Source organism: Myxocyprinus asiaticus, chromosome 47 (assembly GCF_019703515.2).
Source record: "Myxocyprinus asiaticus isolate MX2 ecotype Aquarium Trade chromosome 47, UBuf_Myxa_2, whole genome shotgun sequence".
Classification (NCBI taxonomy): domain Eukaryota; kingdom Metazoa; phylum Chordata; class Actinopteri; order Cypriniformes; family Catostomidae; genus Myxocyprinus; species Myxocyprinus asiaticus.
In genome coordinates, this window is record NC_059390.1 from 27,132,684 (window position 1) to 27,156,223 (window position 23,540).

General features: G+C 38.8%; 1 protein-coding gene across 3 annotated transcripts in view; it reads left to right on the top strand.

Annotated features, from left to right (window-relative positions):
• Window positions 1–23,540, top strand: part of celsr1a (cadherin EGF LAG seven-pass G-type receptor 1a) — a 142,551-nt gene that overhangs the window by 99,286 nt on the left and 19,725 nt on the right. For all 3 annotated transcript variants that reach the window (XM_051691543.1, XM_051691544.1, XM_051691545.1), the window contains exons 6-24: window positions 680–837; window positions 2,132–2,295; window positions 2,386–2,511; window positions 9,126–9,298; window positions 10,365–10,550; window positions 10,633–10,746; window positions 10,955–11,129; window positions 11,893–12,034; window positions 13,958–14,078; window positions 14,273–14,456; window positions 14,553–14,654; window positions 16,081–16,175; window positions 16,413–16,622; window positions 17,397–17,580; window positions 17,708–17,851; window positions 19,289–19,466; window positions 19,615–19,782; window positions 20,480–20,606; window positions 21,083–21,283. In XM_051691543.1, the coding sequence (XP_051547503.1) occupies window positions 680–837; window positions 2,132–2,295; window positions 2,386–2,511; window positions 9,126–9,298; window positions 10,365–10,550; window positions 10,633–10,746; window positions 10,955–11,129; window positions 11,893–12,034; window positions 13,958–14,078; window positions 14,273–14,456; window positions 14,553–14,654; window positions 16,081–16,175; window positions 16,413–16,622; window positions 17,397–17,580; window positions 17,708–17,851; window positions 19,289–19,466; window positions 19,615–19,782; window positions 20,480–20,606; window positions 21,083–21,283 (2,952 nt within the window). The remainder of the gene's footprint in view (window positions 1–679; window positions 838–2,131; window positions 2,296–2,385; window positions 2,512–9,125; window positions 9,299–10,364; window positions 10,551–10,632; window positions 10,747–10,954; window positions 11,130–11,892; window positions 12,035–13,957; window positions 14,079–14,272; window positions 14,457–14,552; window positions 14,655–16,080; window positions 16,176–16,412; window positions 16,623–17,396; window positions 17,581–17,707; window positions 17,852–19,288; window positions 19,467–19,614; window positions 19,783–20,479; window positions 20,607–21,082; window positions 21,284–23,540) is intronic.

Genomic DNA, 23,540 nt, shown 5'->3' on the forward strand with positions numbered 1-23,540 from the left:
AATAGTGACCAGAACTCTGAAGGTCCAAAAAGTAAATAAAGGCATCATAAAAATGTAACCATGTCCAGTGGTTTAATCCATTTCTTCAGAAGTGATATGATAGGTGTGGGTGAGAATCAGATCAATATTTAAGTCCTTTTTTACTATAAATCTCCACCTTTGACCAGCCCCGACCAGTAGGAACAAACGAAGAATGTGAAAGTAAAAGTGGAGATTTATAGTAAAAAAAAAAAAAAAACACTTAAATATTGATCTGTTTCTTATCCACACCTGTCATATAGCTTCTGAAGAGATGGATTTAACCACTAGAGTCATATAGATTATTTTAATTCTGCCTTTATGTCCTTTTTGGACCTTCAGAGTTCTGGTCACCATTTGCTTGTATTAAATGGACCTACAGAGCTTAGATAATCTTCTAAAAATCTTCGTTTGTGTTCAGCAGAAGAAAGAAAGTCATACACATCTGGGAACTATGGTGAACTATCCCTTTAATCAAGATTACTAAATGCTGTTAAAGTATTGTTCATTATTCTTTCATGTTAACAAATGTAGGTAGGTAACTAATGTTAACGAATACGACCTTATTGTAAAGTGTTACCGTTTTTTTTTTTTTTTTTTAATGAGCCTTGACTTATTGTGCCTTGATTTCTGATTTTATTGTGATTTCTTGTCTTTGCAGCCTAAGATCAGTCATTTAGGATTGCCTCATGGACCGTCGGGTGAGAAAGTGGCGGTGGTTGCTGTGGATGACTGTGACATCGCCATGGCTGTGCGTTTCGGCAGTCAGATTGGCAACTACTCGTGCGCCGCCCAGGGCACTCAGACCGGACAGAAAAAGTGAGTTTTTCTCCTCCGCCAACTCTCTCTCTTTCTAAGCCACTCAGTAACTCAGCATTCTCTTGGCAATTGCTTTTTTGGTAATTACTCATAATTACTCTGTCACGCCTAAAACAGACACATCCAAAAATCTTTTTTTTTTTTTCGGAGAGATCTTCCCATGCTTTACCGATTGTTTTCAGCGTCTATTTATTTTACATTGGGGGTGGCAAATGCAGCGTTGCGTTGTTGCATGCTTGAACTCAAAAACTTCAAAGAAAGAACAACAAATAAATGCAAAGTTTTAACTCGTCGCTCCAGTCTGATAAGCACCGACCTGTTTTATACCGCATGGCAACATTCCACTACCTAAGGCTCTTTTGCCTTGGACACCATGATTGACAGGTCAGTTAGGTGGGGTCACGCCCCCCTTAACCTGTCTGGCTTCTCTTCAGGTCTTTTAACATTCTGTGCTTTAAAAAAACTGTTTGCCTAAAATAAAAATGTTGTCATTAATTACTATTTACTGTCATCTAAACACATATGCTGTTTTTCTTTTATCTGTGGAACACAAAAGGAGAATTAAAAAAAATCTTTTCGCAGCTCTTTTCTATAAAATGACATCTGTCAGTTAAGGAGAGAGCGATCTGTAAATATAACAGAACTATTCCTTTAAATTTATTGGTAGAATATAGGGAAAGTGAGATTATGGAAATTCTTGGCATTGCAGACAGGCTGAATCATATTGCATTGTGGTACTATTTACCACAGTTTCCTACTCCGCCCCCATAAATGTGTATCAGATAACAGGTTAGTCATGTAAAGCTCGGCCTGATTGATGTGAAATATATGCACATTATTTATCAATCTGTGAGTCAGATAAATGTTGCAGTGATTTCTGATTTACACTGAGACCTTCAGACGTGAAAACAATTTATATAAGCCTACATTGGTGATCGTTGGATCGTTGTTAATATGTCACTATTACATCACTTAATAGACATGTAGCGATGCCCTTTGGCGATCGCTAGAGAGGGGGACCCCACTCCCCGCCCATTCGACCACGCCATGGGTCCCGCCGTTTGCTTGGGACTGATTGCAGTTACTATCTAGAAACAACTGTGAGTGTTAGGGGTTAGGGTTGTAAAATTGGGCATTATGAACATTTAAATATGGGACCATGGCGTCTGACTGTGGGGGAGGGGGGCCCCTCCTTCATCGTGGACAAGAGACGTCCTTGTTTTGGAAAAGAGCTATTGTTTGAATTCACTTGTAGGAGAGGTCCAACTTGTAAGTTGTCTTGTCACTCTTCCAGGTCTTTGGATCTCACTGGACCTCTTCTACTTGGTGGGGTGCCCAACCTCCCGGAGGATTTCCCAATAAGGAACCGAGACTTTGTGGGTTGCATGAGAAACCTGACGATTGACAGCAAACCCATTGACATGGCCAGCTACATCGCCAACAATGGCACCACAGAAGGTCTCACATGAATTGTGCCACTGCAGCTGTAGGGTTATGCATTACAAACGTTCATTAAAACTAATAATGATATATTTACTGTCCTGTCAGGCTGTCCTGCGAAGAAGAATTTCTGCTATGAGGGCTTGTGTCAGCACGGCGGTCAGTGTGAAAATAAATGGAACACCTACTTCTGTGACTGTCCTGAAGGCAGAGGCGGCAAGAACTGTGATCAAGGTAGGTGGGGTGTTTGGTAGCATGTAATTGTGGATACATGCATGTGTTGCACACGTGTATGTACTTTTCTTATGCTAGAGTGACTGTTCTTTTGAAGTAGCCGTTGATTGCTAATGGACTTCAAGGAAGCAGGCATTGGTGTTTATGTGATGGCGTTTCCTGGAAGGAAAATGTCTCCGTCGATAAGCATTACTAACACTCCTGTACTGCCCTAAAGAATATCAATCTTACGGATACACACTTCACAAACTCAGTGGTCTTTTAGAGTAGAAAAGAGTTGCCAATGCATTTCCCATTATGACTCTACCCTGTGCCAACAAAATCAAAACTTTGTTCTTGTTGTCGTGCCTATGGCGGGGTGATCAAGAGACAGACACAGTGTGTGGCGTCAAGCCTCGGAGAGGTATTTATTAAAATTATAATAAACATAAAATATTTATAAATGGGGAAAATAGTGTCCAGGGGGGCATCCTCTTGGTGAAATGGGGCTCCGTGAAGGTCAGGAGAGTGTCAAAGGAATGGCCCAGGCTTGAGTGTGGTCCGACGGCCACACGCGTTCCCCTCCTGGGTCCATGGCGCGGTGGTGTCCTAAGCGGCCTGTCTTCCCAGGCCCACGGCAGGTGAGAGGGGAACGCGGCCCGGCCTCTAGCCCGTCACCTACAACGTGTGCTGGGGGTCCGAGGAGAGGGTCCAGTGACACATCTGACTCGGCGAACCCTCCCTTTTCTGCGAGGATGCCAGTGTGCACACATGGAGAATAGAAGCCAGCTTTCCGAGAAGAGGCACGCTCTGTGTTTTATTGACACCGGTGATTATGCTAAACACACAATCAGGTGTGCCTCATTACCCCCCCTGCCCAAACGAGGCTTAGACCAGTTCACCTCATGAGCCTGGCTGAAGGATGGCCCTCAGAGGCGGGGCGACGATGACGAGAGGAAGGGGCGTGTCATTCCTCCACATGCCTTACTGGGTCAAACCAAATAACAAAGCATAATTTAAGTTCAGAATTATACGAAAGATAAACCCTTAGATAATTACACCTTAAATTGTTTTGCAACTCTAGTGAGCTGCCTTGCGGTCTAATTTCTTGATAGACAGCTACCTTCTAAGGCATAATTCTAACTGAAAGGGAATGTCTTAAGTGACTGATTTGGAAAGCTTTACATGGGCAACTCCACACACCACACAAATCCTCATATGAAGCACACAGGAGAATTGATATACAATTGATTTCAATGGATTTTGTTGTTAGCATGTTGCTAAGCTAATGGCATGATACTCTAATATGCGTAAAAATACATAGCACTAGAAAAACTGGATTGAATACAGGAGTGTCAATTTAGTCATTTATCTATATTTTTTAGTATTTAATTAAATATGTTTATAGTCGATATTGATGTTACCATGTTGCTGAGCTAAAACTTGATACTCTAATAAGCATAAAAACACAGCACACACAAATATTGGGACATTGAACTATTTTTATCGATATTTTCAGTGTTGAATAAAATATATTTAGTGTTGATAATTCTCTCAATGTTATTATGTTGCTAAGCTTTGAACTTGATACTATATTAAGCATAAAAAATACACAGCACACAAATATTGGGTCAAATAGTAAATGTTGTCAATTTACTTGGAAATTCAACTATTTTTATTTATATTTTTCAGTGTTGAATAAAATATATTCATATTCTATTTTTCTTTCGGGTCAAGTTGATGTTAGCATGTTGCTAAGCGCAGAACTAGATACTCTAGTAAGCATAAAAATACATAACACACACTGATATTGTTTGAAATAGTCCATTCCAATTATGATGAACCATTTTTATCCATTTTATTGCTGTATTTAATGGAATATTCTGCCTTAGATTTTGACCTAAATTAAGTATCGTAAGTGTAAAAAAATATATAGCATGCACAAATATTGGGTAGAATAGTCAAATTAAGTCAATTCAATTGAATTGAACTGTTTATATAGATATTTTTCAGCACTGAACAAAATATATTTATATTCAATATTTTTTACAATATTAGAGTTGATGTTAGCATTTTGCTAAGCTAAGAACTTGATACTGTAATAAGCATAAAATACATAACAGTAAATGCATAACATAATATTGGTTGAAATAGTTAATTTCTATCATCGTGAACTATTTTTATCAATTCTTTTCTGTACTGAATGGAATATGCTACCTTAAATTTTGGCACAAATGAAGTGCCATTAGTAGGGTTGGCAACTTTTCACCAAGCAAATATGGGACGCTTCATCATTTTAGTGCTTCAATACGCTGTAAAGTCCCCCCTCAAGCGTTTTAATGTCCGACCAGTTTCGACTAAATTATGGAACAGTTGGCAACACTAATTTTAAGGCAGTATAGTTTTGTCACCTACTTTTTGGAAAAGCCTTCACGTCAGCTGTGCCCCTACAATGCCTTAAAAAGCTGTCTAGGTAGGCAGCTCTTTAGATTTTAGATTTTTTTTTTATTAAACATTTTTTATTTATTGGATAGAAATCACAGTTCCAAGATTTGCACACAACTGCAGGAGGTACAAAACCTTCTGTTCTCACGTGTATATGGTGGATTTGAGAAGTCAGCTCTCTTGTGGTCTGGAAAATCACATTTCATCAACATTTACAGGACAGTAAATTCACCACAATTTGCCATCTTTGGCAGTCTATACTATTTCATACTCAAGACTCAAGATTATAGGCAATGTCTACTGTGATTAACTGATGAATGTGTGCAAGTGTGGGTGTGTTTGCATGTGTTGAAACAATCCAAATGATAGTGTACCTGACATACCCGATAGCTGTTTTCGCGGTTGGACATCATGTACAGCTTGGGGCACCCACACGAGAGGGGATAGCGTGAATCATGCTTCAGGTCTCTTCGCAGGCCTGTTTGGGCAGCGCTCCGCTATCAAGCATTGATGTTCAAGTCATGCCATCATCAACCCCCCTCCAATGTAATATTCTGCCATAGAAGCGTGGCTGCCAGGAAAAGGCGTATTTTTGATGCTGATGATATGGATGCCTGAAGTCGCCCTGTCTTTGTGGTTTGTTTTCGTCATAGGATAGCTCTGTTTTTGAGGTGGTGGTTTGTTTACAGAGTGAGTGAATTCATTCATTTAAATGTTGTCTGTCAGAATTTGTAATGCTCAAGTTTATTATGTGTCTTCGAATTTCCGAAATGTTGACATTTGGTTTGAGATTTATGGATCAGGTCCAACTTGCAAATTAAGAAAATGCCTGCAACTTTTTGTGATTTTTTTGCTGACTTTGTGAACACCCCTTTAACCCAAAGAATATGGATGATTGCCTAAGCAAACACTGCTAAAATGCCTCTCTAGGACTCCAGTTGTTTGCCTCTCTCCAGGAAAGCATCTTCTATTTCTAAATCTAGAGTAGTTTCTTTAATAATGCTCTCTGTGCTGTTGCTGCTGCTGTGATGGTGGTCTCAGGTAAGGTATTACCTGTACAAATCTTTATTGGTACTTGCAGGGCCACAGCTGGAGCTGTGGAGTGTGTTTGTATAAGGATTAGCTCCTTCACGCTTTTCCTGTCTTTGATCAACTCTCTTACCTGAACACCCATCGAGTCCTCACTTGACTCTGTGTGACTGCACTCTTGCACTCCTGGGTTTCCATATGATCACACTTCTGCTATGTGATCTGACTGCACACAAATCAAACAAGAGAAGGGAGTATAGAGCTGAAAAGGCCCAGTTTGCTCAAGGAATCTTCACTCCTTTAAACTGCAGGTTTATTATTGATCTAATGACATGATTGTCAAGATACTGTACATTAAACTTTTTTTGTGATTTCCAGGTCTGGAAAAGTCATGAAAATGAATAGAATCTTAAGTCATGGAAATTTCAGGACAGTTAATCAATATTGTGAAGATAGATTTTTCGTTTAGTTTACTTTTGGCCTTTTCACCAGTTTTAACAATATACAGAGGACAATAAATTATGTGAAGCAAAGGGGAAAATGGAACTGAAAATGCACACTAATACATTTTAGTTTGAAAACCCATTCGCTGTTTGCACTTCTCATCCCCACGTGAACAGCGTTTTTCTCCACCAGTGTTTTAAAAATACGCTCTCCATTACTACATAATTTGGAAAACAATTGTTAAAAACGGATTAGACCCCCCTAGAAACCACATCAGACCACTGCAGACCCCGTTAGACCACTTTAGATCCCATTAGACCTCAATAGACAGCCAAGAAACCACACAAGACCACTTCAGACCTCAATAGATGACATCATACCCCATTAGACCTCATAAGACTCCAAGAAATCACTTCAGACCTCATCAGAACTCCTAGAGACCACACCAGACCACTTCATATCCCAATAGATGACATCATACCCCATTCGACCTCATAAGACTCCAAGAAATCACTTCAGACCACATCAGAGCCCCTAGACACCACACCAGACCTCATTAGACCTCCAAGAAACCACATTAAACCACTTCAGACCCCATTAGACCTCATTAGACCACAATAAACCACATCAGACCATATTAGACCTTCACAAAACCATTTCAGAGCACATTAGACCATGTTAGATCCTATTAGACCTCATTAGACCACCAAGAACCCACATCAAACCACTTCAGACCCCATTAGACAGCCAAGTTATCACTTCAGACCACATTAGGAGCCCTCAAGACCACACCAGACCACTTCAGATCCCAGTAGACCTCATTAGACCCCCAAGAAACCACATTAAACCACTTCAGACCCCATTAGCCCTCATTAGACCCCAAGAACCACATAAGACCACTTCAGACCACATCGGACTTCCACAAAACCATTTCAGAGCACATTAGACCACTTCAGATGCCATTAGACCATGTTAGATCCTGTTAGACTTCATTAGACCCCCAAGAACCCATGCCAGACCACTTCAGATCCCAGTAGACCTCATTAGACCCCCAAGAAACCACATTAAACCACTTCAGACCCCATTAGCCCTCATTAGACCCCAAGAACCACATAAGACCACTTCAGACCACATCGGACTTCCACAAAACCATTTCAGAGCACATTAGACCACTTCAGATGCCATTAGACCATGTTAGATCCTGTTAGACTTCATTAGACCCCCAAGAACCCATGCCAGACCACTTCAGATCCCAGTAGACCTCATTAGACCCCCAAGAAACCACATTAAACCACTTCAGATCCCAGTAGACCTCATTAGACCCCCAAGAAACCACATTAAACCACTTCAGACCCCATTAGACCTCATTAGACCCCAATAAACCACATCAGACCTCCACAAAGCCATTTCATAGCACATTAGACCACTGCAGATGCCATTAGACCACATTAGATCCTATTAGACCTCATTGGACCCCCAAGAACCCACATCAGACCACTTCAGACCCCATTAGACCTCATTAGACAGCTAAGAAATCAATTCAGACCACATCAGGACCCCTCGAGACCAAATCAGACCACTTCAGATCCCATTAGACCTCATTAGACCCCAATAACCCACATCAGACCACTTCAGAACCCATTAGCCCTCATTAGACAGCCAAGAAACAACATCAGAGATCACACCACTTCAGATCCCATTAGATCACATTAGACCTCCATGAAACCTCTTCAGACCACATTAGACCTCATTAGACCCCCAAGGAATCACTTCAGACCACTTCAGATGCCAATAGACCAATTCAGATCCCATTAGACCTCACCAGAACCCCTTGAGACCACACCAGTTCAGACCCCATTAGACCTTATTAGACCCACAGTAACCACATCAGACTACTTAAGACCCCATTAGACCTCTTCAGATCTTATTAGACCTCATTAGACAGCCAAGATACCACATCAGACCCCATTAGACAACATCGGACCACATTATACCCCATTAGACCTCATCAGACTTCAAAGAAATCACTTCAGACCACAATAGGTCTTAAATGGTCTGATGTGGTACATCAGACCATTTAAGACCCCATTAGACCTCATTAGACCCCCAAGAAACCACATCAGACCACTTCAGATCCTCATTAGTGTGGATGTGAGCTCAAACTCACGTTATGCACATGAGCACCACAGCTAAATGTGTCAAGACACGTGCACTAACAACCAGAACATGTTTCCAACAGATTAAAGACCAATGAAATCGTTTGACGTGCTCAGTTTTTCTTTCTTTTTTTTTTTACTTGTTGATGTATTTGCTTTTGAAATAAGAAATTTGGGTGGTACATATTTATTTTCTTTAAATAGCCAATAATCTTTATTTTATGGAACAGCCAAGAGAAATTTGCTATAGCTAATCAGAAGCTGGTTGTATTTAAGGGAAGGACATTCTCATTCTAGGGAGCATTTTGTTAGACATAAGTTTGGACACATCAATATTTTTTGTCCATTTTCCTGGAAGAGAAAGACTACATTTTGAAACGTGTATATCTGCTAAAAATGAATTTTGCCAACTTGTAGTACATTCACATATAGACTCAAAGCATACAGACACTGACTAAAAGTAATACAATTCCAATTTTGATATCATGGGGTCTTTAATGTTTTTATTTTTATTTTTATTTTTATGCAGCCCGTTGTAATGCATTTCTGTCTTTCTTACAGTCATGCCTTCACCACAGCACTTTGACGGTCAGGCCATGGTGTCATGGAACGAGCCTGATATCACCATCGCTGTACCCTGGTACATAGGCCTGATGTTCCGCACCAGACAGACCACTAGAACAGCAATGCTGATGCAGATCAATGCTGGTGGCGCGTCGCAAATTAACCTTCTGGTGAGAATGCACATGCAAGTATAATATGAAGTTGTGCTTGTTTGAAATATAAATTCAAACAGTAAGTATTAACTGAAGAATTAATTCAAACAACAAGCAGTTCACAACAATATGTTATGTTGGTCACTTGGTTTCCATTCCTACGGTAGTGTTGTATAGCTCCACCCACAGTAAAATCCCAAAATCCCACTCCACATAATTGTTTATTAATCATAAAATATGATTGGCTGTGATTTTTTTTCTTCCAGCTTTCAGCAAGGAAAGAAAAAATTCTTGACTCCCGAAAGTTGTCTTTTCGCATAATAATTAAATAATTTTTTATTAGTATTTTTGTCTTGTTTTTGAGTAAAATAAGAGAAGTTTACTTATTTTTGTATTACATTTACAAAATTGCATAAGATTATAATATAATAATTTAGTGAGGATTATGCTTAAATATAAACCTTACTAAACACAAACTTAAAAAAACTTAATTCAGTATATACTTGCTAAAAACATGTCTTAACATACAGAATTTTACATAATTACATAATTTTGCTTTACAAATAATTTTTGTAAATGTAATGTTTTTAGTGTTTAAATCATTTTTAAAATGAGAAAAAAGCTAAAAATGCTTAATTAAAAAAGTTATTTTTTACCATGTAAAGTTTGCTATAGTAATATACAGTATTTAACCCTTAGAGGCCCAGCATTGCAAAATTGCAACGTTTGTTTACAGAAATTAAACAATACCTATTTTTATAAATAAATAAAAACTACACGTAACAGTTGTTGTCACTCTGAACTGTATCAAAACTGGAAAAAATTGCATATTGAATGTCACAGCTTGCTAAAGTCACCATAAAGCAAAACAAGCTTTAAAAACCAAGATATTCCCATAGACTGACATTGTTTCCTGAAGTCAAAACTAAATATACTTCTAAAAATCTAAATTTTTATAATCAGTGGCTTCCTAAAAAAACATGTTCAAGAAAATATATTATTAATCTATATGCTTGGGTCTCTAAGGGATACATTCATTCCAATGTCTAGTTTAGTTTTAAAACCTTTCCAAACTTTCTCTAAGTTGAGGGACAAGTATGTGCAGTTCGAAGTTCTTCTGGGAGAGCAGAGGGTGGCCACGCTGGATTTCCCAGAGGTTCGAGTGAATGACGGGGAATGGCACCACCTTCTCGTGGAGCTGAGGAGCAGCAAAGATGGCACAGACACCAAGTACATGGCACAGGTGTTCCTGGACTACGACATGTTCATGGTGAGTTTCGTGCTACACTGTCTTAACGTATCAAGCCAGTCCTGAAGATGTCTGTGTGCTGAATCCTTGCATGCTCTTACAGAAGTCAGCCGAGATTGGGAATGAACTGCCTGGACTCAAGCTGAGGAGTCTGTTTGTCGGTGGACTTCAGGGATGGAGTAACAGTGTTCAGCAGGGCTTTAAGGGATGCATGCAGGTGAGACCTGGAGAAAGGAATTTTAATCATGACTTGAGTTCAGTGCTGTTTGTGGTATTAATCAGGTGGCTCTAGAAACGTGTAAAGTTAACTAACTTTAACAAAACTTCTCTTCAAACAGTTGTTTCGAACTTGCGTAACAAAACATAGAATGAAGTGTTTGTGTTCACAAATTTGCTCTGAGTGTTTGTGTGTGTGTATGTCACAGGGTGTGAGGATGGGCGAGACCGCCACCAACACGGCTAACATTAACATGCAGCAGGCGCTAAAGATCCACATAGAGGAGGGCTGTGATCTGTCTGACCCCTGTGACTCCAACATCTGCCCTGAGAACAGCGAGTGCACAGATGACTGGAGCGCACACACCTGCACCTGTGACCCCGGTACTCACACCTACAGTACATTTACAGTCTTTATTCAGATGCATTTCTTTTAAGTCTTAGAATTCACACGTTCATCGAATGTGTTCTTTCTTTCTTTCTTTTGTTTGTTCATTCTTTCATTCTCTTTGGTTTGTTTTTTGTCTGTTTTTCTTTTGTTTAATCTTTCATTCTTGTTCTTTCTTTCCTTTTTGTTTTATCTTTTTGTTCTTTTGTTTATTAATTCGTTCGTTCTCTTTAGGTTGTTTCTTTTTCTGTTCTTTCTTTCGTTTGGTCTTTTTTCATTGTTCTTTCTTTTTTTATTTATTTTGTTTGTCTTGCTTTTGTTTGTTTTTTGTTGATTCTTCCTTTGGTTTTCTTTCATTTGTTTTTGTTTTTTTGTCCGTTATTTCTTTTGTTTGGTCTTTTTTTTAATCTTAGTTCTTTGTTTTTGTTTGTTCATTCTTTCATTCTTTTGTTCATTGTTTTTGCTTGTTTCTTCGTCCGTTCATTCTTTTATTTGGTCTGTCTATCTTTTTTGTCTTTCATTTGTTCTTTCATTTGTTTTTGCTTGTTCCAACTTTGTTTCTTTGTTTTTTCATTTGTTTTGTTTTTCTTTTGTTTGTTCATTTGTTTGTTCTTTGTTTCTTGGTCTGTTCTATCGTTAGTTTTTTTATCTATTTCTCTTTGTTTTTCTTTTGTTTTTTCATTCTTTTTCTTTTCATTTTTTCTTTCATTCTTTTTTTCAGTTGCTCATTTCTTTGTTCTTTCTTTCTGTCATTCACAGGTTTCTTTGGGAAAGACTGTGTAGATGCGTGTCATCTAAACCCGTGTGAGCATTTGTCCACATGTGTTCGTAAGCCGAGCTCTTCTCACGGTTACACCTGTGAGTGCAGTCAGGACTACTATGGACAGTACTGCGAGAACAAGTAAGTCACTGACATACTGACCTGCTAAAAGACCAGCTTTACATTAAATGTTTTGATGCTGGTGCAGGCTGATTGACAGTTGTTAGTATACTCTATTTTTTCTTTTTATTTATTTTCTCCCCAATTTGGAATGCCCAATTCCCAATGCGCTCTAAGTCCTCGTGGTGGCGTAGTGACTCATCTCAATCTGGGTGGCGGAGGACGAATCTCAGTTGCCTCCGCGTCTGAGACCATCAATCCGTGCATCTTATCATGTGGCTTGTTGAGCGCGTTACCACAGAGACGAAACGCGTGCAGAGGCTTCACGCTATTCTCCGTGGCATTCACGCACAATTCACCACGCGCCCCACCGAGAGCGAGAACCACACATTATAGTGACCACGTGAAAGTTGCCCCATGTGACTCTACCCTCCCTAGCAACCGGTTCAATTTGGTTGCTTAGGAGACCTGGCTGGAGTCACTCAGCATGCCCTGGATTCAAACTCGCGACTCCAGGGGTGGTAGTCAGCGTCAGTACTCACTGAGCTACCCAGGCCCCCCTGTTAGTATGCTCTTAACCAAACTGGTCAGCTAGCATAATCTTTCTGATGAAGCTGGTTGACCAAGGAGGTCATTCAGGTCAAGTTAGTGAAGCAGCAGGTTCTTACTGGTCAGCTCAATCAAACTGGCCTGGTTAAACATTGTTCTTGCTGCTTAATTGAGTTTTTGAGATGATTTGATGCATTTTTGACTCGAAATACTATTATTTTCTGTTTTCATTTGGAACATTATGGCAATCATCTCCATTCCAGTGGTGTGTGTTTGTGTGTGTGTCTGTCTGTCACTGTCTTGGCTCTTTTTCACAAAGCAGGGGAAATCAACACATTACATTCTGTCACATGCCCACACAAGCTCAGCAGATTTGTTTCCTCTCTTTTATTTTCATATTTAATCTACTAAACCTAGAGATCAGCAATGAATTCCCTGCCTACTCTTGGCTCACACGGGTGTCTTTTCCCCTGGCTCTGTTGGCATGACTGTCCTTTATTAGATTAAAACTCAAACACATTGCTAGCACCTGATACTGTTAATAAGCACCATGCGGTCATGCAGTCTGCACTTTTAGCATATTTTAAAGCATGTTTCTTCAGCCGTCTTCAGAGATTTTTTCAGCACAAATTAAGTTTAAGGACATTTCAGAGCTGGTTTTCAAATGTGTGCACATGTTTCTTTGCAAGTATGTCATTGCATTCCAAAATGTGCCAGAACACAATTCATAACGCGATGCAAGTATGTGTTGCATACTCAGCGTTGTCACAAGGGCATTTTTAATGGCTTTTATAAATTATGAACTTTCACTATGGTCAGTTTTCTCCTCCAGACAAAACTTTGAACAGTTTGACGCAGAAAATCGAGCTTGTGACGCTAGAAGCATTCACATACTAGACTAGGGTATGTTTAGCTGTAGTCGTAGGCCACCCAAGGAAATAGTCCCAGGCCTATATTCCTCAGTTGTTGGTCTTTATTTGCTTGTACAAACAGGCACAAGCCTGTTTCCCATCAGTTTCCTGTCTTTTCAGTATTATGTTATTACTTACCTTGTAGAGTCTACCAGCTGACACCTCAAATCTGTTGATCCCTAAGCCATGACAAATCTTGTCCATGACTAATTGCAGTAGTTCTTAGTTGATGTATGTATGAATGTACTTGAATTATATGTCAGAATTATACTTAATTATAAGTCAACATGCATTCAAAATGGACCCTATTTACTTTCTGGATAAAACCAAGTCCCTCCCTACATTTTTTTCTTGTTAAATATAGTGTTTCACTCGGAAATATGTCATATTATGCAAGACGAATAGGTTGTGAACATCCTGTAGTGTATCTAAAGTCAACGTGCACGTTTTGTTACATGTATGTTTGAATGAACTTTTCACTCAGGGTGGAGAAACCATGTCCTCGGGGTTGGTGGGGCAGCCCAATGTGTGGCCCTTGTAACTGTGATGTCAGCAAAGGGTTCAACCCTGACTGCAACAAGACTACAGGAGAATGTCGTTGCAAGGTACAGAAATTTATTTCTTTTTAGGTAATTCACCAAAACCAGTTTGACTCTTTCAGTGTGGTCTTTTTCAAAGCTTGCTACATTTCTGTTTTCCAGATATTTTACAAATTAGCTAACTATTTTCCGATTCATCAAATGTTGATGGGCATTTAGAAAATGCTGGGTCCTTTGACAAAGTATTCTTTTCCACACAGGATAACTACTATCAACCAAAGGGCAGCGACACATGTTTCCCCTGTGACTGCTTCCATTTGGGTGCCAACTCTCGAACCTGTGACCCAGAGACGGGTCAGTGCCCCTGTAAGGCGGGCGTGATTGGCCGGCAGTGCAACCGCTGTGACAACCCTTTCTCTGAAGTCACCGTCTCTGGCTGTGAGGGTATGTACTGAATTATTCTGACCTCAGCTTACTGTAATGTGCATCTAGACTAATGCCAAGCAAGTATAATCATGTTTCCCACCCTTAACTATTTAGTTGTGTATAACGCCTGCCCGAAGGCCTATGATGCTGGAATCTGGTGGCCAAGAACCACATTTGGACGTCCAGTCGCTATGAATTGCCCCAAGGGATCTACTGGTGAGTGCTAATGGCGTTTGATATTGTGGCAACGTAATATGGATATCTAAATTAATTTACAAACTAAATGAAGATAAGAGTCTGTATCGTAACAGGCAAGGTTGGGTTTAGAAATGTCCAAGGGCAAAAGATTAATAAGAATAAGAATGTTGGTTTTACCACCCTAACATTTAATTTGGTGTTGCTAGCTGCTATGGTTTAGCTTTAAGTGTAAGACTTTGAAGTGAAATCACATGTTCTGCACAAATGTCAGTGTTACTGTGGTTTCTCTTGCTTGGCACTGCCACCCCCCCCAGTGACGTTACCCAGCCCTGTTACAAAAAGCTCTCATTGGCAGAGCTCTGCTGTTAGATCTTTTCATTGATCCGGTAAATGAATGTTAATGAAGCCTCGTCTCTAGAGGCAGCCATTCGACAAACACAAAGTACTGAGGGACACAACTTGGCAGCATTTATATAAAGACACAATTGCTGCTAAATGACTATGTGGGGAGAATGGGTTTGGAACGAACTCTCTAATTGAGAAACTCCTGTACCGCTGTACTTTCACTGAAAGTTTAGCATTAAAAGTGAAGTATGTTGTTTTTCCATTGTTCAAATATTTTCTTGTATCCTAGATTTATATGCAGAGACTGTAAGTAAGCCACTTGTTGTGGTTACCTGAAAGTGTAACACTGATGCTCTGTGGCGCTATAAAAACATTGCTCTGTTTGAGCATCCCGACCAGTCCGAAACATTGACATAACCAATGGTGTGAGTTGGTGAGGGACTATCTGTTTCTTCAACCAGTGGCAGGAAAAGATCAGTACTACTGGTCACCAGCTAACATTGTGTTTTGGGTGCTGGGCCCACAGCAAGGGATGCTGGTGTGCCGGTGTTCCACCAGTCCAGCTCAACCAGCTTCATAAGAAAGACCATGCTGTTAGATTTTGCTGACGAAAAGCATGGGTATGCTGGTCCACCAGCAAGACAAGCACCAAACCATTACACACTTCACCTTTAAAGGTCCTGTCACTAAGTTTTTGTTCATGTCATCTTGGACTTACACTGACACCTAGGGGCATGGATGCAGAATCAGTCAAGCGTAATAGTTTTCAGTTAAATAATATGCCATTGTTGCAACTCACAGTCACAGCCATGATTAAGACATGAGTGAAAATATCAAATAACAGGGCAGTTACTTAGATTAAGCAAGTAGTATTTAGCTGGCCATGTGATCATAACATGGCAGGCCCCATGAGGTGACCATCTCCATGTTGAATAAAACAGCTTTTATAAGGTTACTGATATGACTGGAGTCTTCATCTCATGTGAGTCATCATGATTATATATGTATGTTTCAAAATTGCAGTTGTTGATTTCTTTAGAAGCAAAACTTTTTAATTATTGTTGTAGTTTAACACAAATTCTTCTATTAATGACTTTAGGCACTGCCGTTAGACACTGCAGCGATGAGAAGGGCTGGCTGCCCTCTGAACTCTTCAACTGTACCACCATCACCTTCTCCCACCTCAAGAAACTGGTACATTTAACTGTTTTTAAAAGTGTAACCTCTGTCACCATTTACTCATGTTGCTCAAACCAAGAGTGTCATATGGGTTTAAAAGAACATGGTGGTAAGTGAATGATGACAGAATTTTCATTATGGAGTCAACTATTCCTTTTAATTTTATTCCTATCATTTTGAAGAGGTTCACATTGTTGTGGGCATTTGTGTTATGGGCAAGAAACTTATCTTTTTCTACTGTTTTCTCTTCAGAATGAGGAGCTGCATCGTAATGAATCAAGGATGGATGGGCAGAAATCGAAGGACATCGCTCGCATGTTACAGAACGCCACAGATCAGACCAGCTCCTTCTACGGGAATGACATTAAGACCACGTACCAGCTCATTACCTGGATTCTGCGCTATGAGAGCCAGCAGCAGGGCTTTAACCTGGCTGCCATGCGGGACAGCAAATTTAATGAGGTGGGTTTTGGTTGTTCATCTGTTCTGCTTTTTAATTTGCCTCAATCCTAATTCTTAGCCATAGTAAAAGTCATGTCTTGCTTCCATTTTTTTTCTCTGAATATTCTGTTTCACTCTGAAATACTTGTAAATGAGTTGCTAATGCCATTTCATATTGACTTGAATGATTATGTATATTCCTCTGAAATCCTAAGGCAAATTTCTTAGTTCAACAATGTAAAAGCCCCCAAAAAATTTTGCTTGTTGAAAAGCACTTACATTATCAGAGATTTACTCATGCTTTTATTCTGAACAATCATTGTGTTCTTGGTTTGCTCAACTTTGGTTATGGGATATGTAAATGGGTTTGTAATTTCTCCTTACTGTGAAGATTTTTACTGTAGATTTTAGTTTTTTACTTCATAGCTATAGCAGTGTCATGTTTGTTAGAGGTTGTTTTTCTGTTGACCTCTGCACTGCATAAGCATGTTGTTTCTGGAGGTAAGTAATAATTCTTTGCCATAGCCCAAAATTGTGAGCTTGTAGGCTTGAGGTTTAGTGGATTACTGTAAATAACACAGCATATAGTGACTGATGTCATGAGAACGAAAACGCCTGAGTTTAGAGCACATCTGCCAACATGAATGCACTTATCATGATACATAGTTTCAGGATAAGGATGCGTTTAAAGACCACATTCATTATGTCTCGACTTGGCCTGAATTCAGTATGTTAATGGTCAGAACTGAAGCCAAATCTGTGTCTGATACTGAAATATGTATGTGAATATTTCAGAACCTCGTGAAGGCTGGCAGTGCAATCCTGGATGCCAGTAATAAAGAGCACTGGGATCAGATACAGAGGACAGAAAGGGGTACGGCACATCTGCTGAAGAACTTTGAGGATTATGCCAACACTGTAGCTCAGAACATGAGGAAGACCTATCTAAAACCCTTCATCATCATCACAGAAAATATGAGTGAGTGGCAAAGCTAAATTCATTTTTAAAAACATTTGAGCTGCTTAGAAAAATGTTAAGTTGGTGTAATGCATTATTACATGCTTAACATTGTTTTGCAATTAACCTTTCTTTGACATCTCCTCAGTTTTTGCAGTAGATTATTTGGACGCAATGTATCCGGATGAAGCAAAAATCCCTAATTTACAAAAATTCGACCAAGAGTGTTCGAAAGACTTGAAATCATCTGTTTTGTTCCCAGAATTCAGCTTCAAATCATCAGAGCATAAAGGTAAAAACATACATCATAGTCACAAAACAACAATGAATTATGATAAAGTCAATTAATAAAACCCATTTTTTTATAAACTTGAAGACAGAAAGGCTTTTCACACTACATATACATAGAGTATAGTAGTCATTTGTATGAATATAGTACTCATTTGTCTTGCATTAAAAAAAAACACTAGGTATCCTGTGATAGTAAACTTCTATAGCTATGAAATAATCATAAAAATATGTTTTATGGAAGCTCATATATATATATATTGCAACACCATTACATATCTTGGGTCACTAATGACCTTATACACTTTTGGTAACTAAACAATTAGAAGAAGATATATATATATTTCTAATTACTTAGTTACCAAAAGTGTATAGGTATGTATTTAAGGGATAAACCCTGGATTAAGGCTACTTTTAACCCTGAGTTAAAGGGATAGTTCACCCAAAAATGAAAATTCTCTCATCATTTACTCACCCTCATGTCATCCCAGATGTGTATGACTTTCTTTCTTCAGCAAAACACAGACAAAGATTTTTAGAAGAATATTTCAGCTGTAGGTCCATACAGTGCAAGTGAATGGTGATCAGACATTTGTAGCTCCAAAAATCACATAAATTCAGCATAAAAGTAATCCATAAGACTCCAGTGGTTTAATCCATGACTTCTGAAATGATATGATAGGTGTGGGTGAGAAACAGAACAATATTTAAGTTAAAGTGAAGATTTAGAATAAAAAAAAGATCTAAATATTGTTGTGTTTCTCACTCACACCCATTATATCACTTCTGAAGATATGCATTTAAGCACTGGAGTCCTATGGTTACTTTTATGTGAGTTTTGAAGCTACAAAGTTCTGGTCACCATTAACTTGCACTGTATGGACCTACTGAGCTGAGATATTTAAAAAAAAAAAAAATCTTTGTGTTCTGCTGTAGAAAGAAAGTTATATACATCTGGGATGTCATGAGAGTGAGGAAATGATGAAAATTTTTTATTTTTTTGGTGAACTATCCCTTCAAGTAATGTTTCACACTTTTAATTTTGAAAGGTTCATAGCACTGCTTTAACCCGGTGTTATGAAGTGCGATTTCCACTTTGAACAGTCACAAAAACTTGTTTCAGCGTCTCAGGAAAAAATGTCAGTTAATGTATGAACATTCAGTACGTTTACATGCACTTGAGAAGTTTGAACTTACTGTAAACAATACAGTCTTTCCTTCAAGTATTTGATTACACCTTGTGTCAGGTATACTTGGACAGACGGATGAGGACTTGAGCTCAACTGCACAAAAACCTGTTGCAGCTTGATTATAATTGCGTACATAAACGCATTGTTCATAACATAGCATTGTTATTTTTTCAGTAATTTTGTAATTATATTCCATCATCATACAATACATTCCTACCCATTTTTCCACATGCACTCTCTTGATCTGATAGTTTCTCCTACGGATGATGCAGCATCTCAGAGCAGCTCTGATAAAGAGCATAATCAGGCCTTGAGGAAGAAGAGGCACATTGAGAATCTTCCTCCATTTCCTGTGGCTGCAGTCATCATCTACAGAACTTTGGGTCAGCTGTTACCAGAGCGTTACGATCCTGACCGCCGCAGTCTCAGGTACGCAACGCCACAGGCAGAGTTTTCAGAAAGAAGTTTTGTAGAGCAGCATTCCATACACATGCCCTTACATACTGAATACAGAACATTGTTGCCTCAACACTGTTTGGCATGAGCTATTTTACATCATCGCCCATTTTTCCTGCAGGCTACCAAACCGTCCGGTCATTAACACGCCCATTGTTAGCACGACCGTATACAGTGAAGGCGAGCTGTTACACATGCCTCTGGAGCGACCAATCACACTGGACTACAACTTGTTAGAGACAGAGGAGAGAACTAAACCTGTGTGTGTGTTCTGGAACCACTCGATCAAGTGAGACACAATCCTTTCATACATATACACCTGTTTATATGTACATAGATTAATTTCTTAGCATGAAAAGGTTTCTAACAAGGCCCAGACTTGATTGCTATGAAATGCAGATGAAAAGAATACATTTTTAGTGTTCAATGCTACCAGTTTTAACAGAGCAGTCATCATTTCACACCCTCTTCTGTCTGCGATAGCTGTTCAGTCATGACGACAGTTGTAAGCCAACCCTAAATTCACAGTTGGTTCCCTCTGGAATTTCTAATATCCATTCTAATAGTGCTTTCCGTTTGGTCTGTGGTTGACATTACTGGAAGAGAATTTCATGTTCTGTTCTACAACATAAATTACACAGAGTCAAATGGGAATTTCAAAGCTGTTGTTTGCTTGCTTACAAGTTGCAACATAAGGACTGCAACAGTTATCCAATGAATTACACATTATTCACACAGAGAGTGGGCAATACTGTGGGCGCAACTCGCAAAATTTCATGCTAGCCCATGCATTCAAGAAGATAAAAATAAAATAAGCTTAAAAAACGTAAAAAATAAAATAAAGTCTGTGCAGTCCATCTCAGCAGGTTGAGCAGGACTGGTTACACCAATAAAGAAGTGTAAAAAAAAAAGTCCACTTTTTTAGCAAGTAGTTACTAGTTAGTATCCAAATGATTAACTGAGTGTGGTATCTCTGTGTGTATCAGTGTTGGAGGTACTGGCGGCTGGTCGTCTAAAGGATGTGACCTTATCTCCAGAAACCACACCCACATCAGCTGCCAGTGCAATCACATGACCAGCTTTGCCGTCCTAATGGACATCTCCAAGAGAGAGGTAATGTGGCTAACATTTTCAAAAACATACTTTACACAAGTACCCAAATGCAGATGCAAACACATGTAAAATAATTCATTTATAATTTATAAATGCATGACTTTAGCTAACCCAACAAGATTCTCTTTACACTGTTGTTCCACCATGACAGTAGTGGAGAAGAAGTAGATGGTTTATGCTAATGCTCGCTATAGTACCCCTAGTGGCAGTGCTGAGAATGCAGCGTGCGTTGGTGTTTCGTTCGGACACATTTTGAAATATAACGATGCATCTACGTTCATGTACTTGTTAAGTTTTGTGTAAAGTTGTGTATGTTTCAGGCCTTAATTTTCCCCCACTCACTCAGTTTGATTTCATCAGAGCATTTCTATTTCATTTTGGACGTTTTAAATTCTTCCACTCCATTTCCCTCCATCCTGTTTTATCACTTTTCGATCTAAACGCCTGACTGTATTGACTCTCTTTTGCTCTTTCAGCATGGAGATGTTCTTCCTCTGAAGATCGTCACATACACCACGGTCTCCGCCTCCCTGCTGGCCCTCCTCATCACCTTCATCCTGCTGGCCATCCTGCACAAACTACGCTCCAATCTCCATAGCATCCATAAGAACCTAGTGGCCGCACTCTTCTTCTCCGAGCTCGTCTTCCTCATAGGAATCAACCAGACCGACAACCCGGTGAGGAACACGTCTTCAAAGAAATTCTGTTGAAAACCTACATGGGTTAAAAAGGGAAAATACTGCAAGCTATTGTAAAATAAAAGTGAGAATGAAGACAGAAGACCACACATGAAATTAGAAGGATAGCTTTATGGGTTTGATCTTTCATTAAATCACAAGTGAATGTTTAGATCTCAAATGTGGTTTTGTGTCTTCTCATTGAGTCTGTCTCACATCGTAGTTTTTCCTCTCAGCGATATCCGAAACTAAGATTCCCTCCTCAAATTCCACTAATTACTTGCTTAAGTCTTTAATCAACAGCTGGATTTACTTGTGGGCATGGCAGCATTGTGGTTACATAATGGGAAGTGATTGACAAATGGGTATGATTACCGTGAGGTGGAAAACTGCTTTATTTTTGGTTTCAGATTATCTGCCACTGAGTAGAAGAGAGCTGTTTCAGTTGTACAAATCAATTCTATATGGGGTTTGACACAGATATACACTGCCTGTTTTTGTTGTGTTATTGGCCTAAAATTGTATTCAGATTAACTATTACTGGTTTTTAGGAACTGTTCTGTCATCATGTACTCTCACATCCTGTTGTTCAAAACCCTGTATGACTTTCTTTTTATGTGGTTTGAACAATATGAGTAAATGATGACAAATCAAACTTAAATAGGCATTTGAAACAACAGTGGCTTGCCTAGTATCTGTGATAGGTTAACAACTCAAGATGTTTGCACATTTGATGTTCAAATTCCACTTTCCAAATAGATTATCTCATGGAGACATGCTGTGACTGGTGTCTGCTAGCACTAGGGGTCGAGTCAGAGTTGCTCTCACATTATTTTAATAAATGTGAGGCCAGTCTGCATGTTATGGTCTTAACCAGACACAATGTTTAGCTCTATGTCTGTACAGATGGGCTTTTAGATGTACAGTGGCTCCAAAAACTATTTGGACACTTAAAAATGTCTTTGCATTATATAACAAAATATCAAACAAAGTGGCATTAATTTAAAAACAATAAATATAGCAATAAAAAACCCTAATATGGTTTATTTGCGATAAAGTGGTGAGTAATATATGATATATTTGCAAAAACAAAACAATTTGCTGCATAAATGTTTTATTTGCAACAGAGTGGCAGTTAAAATGCAATTAATTTGCAGCTAACAAAACAAATTGCCTCAAAAATGGTTTATTTGCGACAAAGTGGCAGTTAATGTACAATAAATTTGCAGCAAAAGATGGTTTTTTGCGACAAAGTGGCGATTAATGTACGCTAAAATTGGCAGCAAACAAAACAGTTTGCCGAAAATCTGTTTATTTGCGACAAAGTTGCAGTTAATGTACAATAAATATGCAGCAAATTTTTTTTATTTGTGACAAAGTGGCAGTTAATGTACACTTAAATTTGCAGCAAACAAAACAATTTGCCACAAATCGGTTTATTTGCAACAAAGTTGCAGTTAATGTATGATAAATTTGCAGCAAAAAATGGTTTATTTGCGACACAGTGGCTGTTAATATACAATACATTTGCAGCAAACAAAACAATTTGCCGCAATTCGGTTTATTTGCGACAAAGTTGCAATTAACGTACGATAAATTTGCAGCAAAAATTGTTTATTTGCGGCAGAGTGCCATGTGAATGTACGTTCAATTTTAAGCAAACAAAACAATTTGCAGCAAAATATTGTTTATTTGCGACAAAGTAGCAGTTAATATTCAATACATTTGCAGCAAACAAAACAATTTGCCGCCAAAATGTTTTATTTGCGACAAAGTGGCAGTTAATGTACAATAAATTTGCAGCAAAAAATTTTTTATTTGCGACAAAGTGGCTGTTAATATATGATACATTTACAGCAAACAAAACAATTGGCTGCAACATTTTTTATTTGTGACAAAGTGGCAGTTAATATTCAAAAACTTTGCAGCGAACAAAGCAATTTGAAGCAAAATATTTTTTATTTGCGACAAAGTGGCTGTTAATATACGATAAATATACAGCAAACAAAACAATTTGCTGCAAAAAATGGTTTATTTGCGACACAGTGGCAGTTTATGTACAATTAATTTGCAGCAAAAAATTTTTTATTTGTGACAAAGTGGCAGTTGAAGGTGCTTTGAGCAATTTTTTTTCTGTAATGGTATGCAGAAAATGTTCCTACTCCCTGTAAGATATCACTGAAATAAGTGTCCTGAGATATCTCACCAGTCTCTGAGACAGCTCTAGACTCTGAAAACAGCAAACAAAAATGTGTCC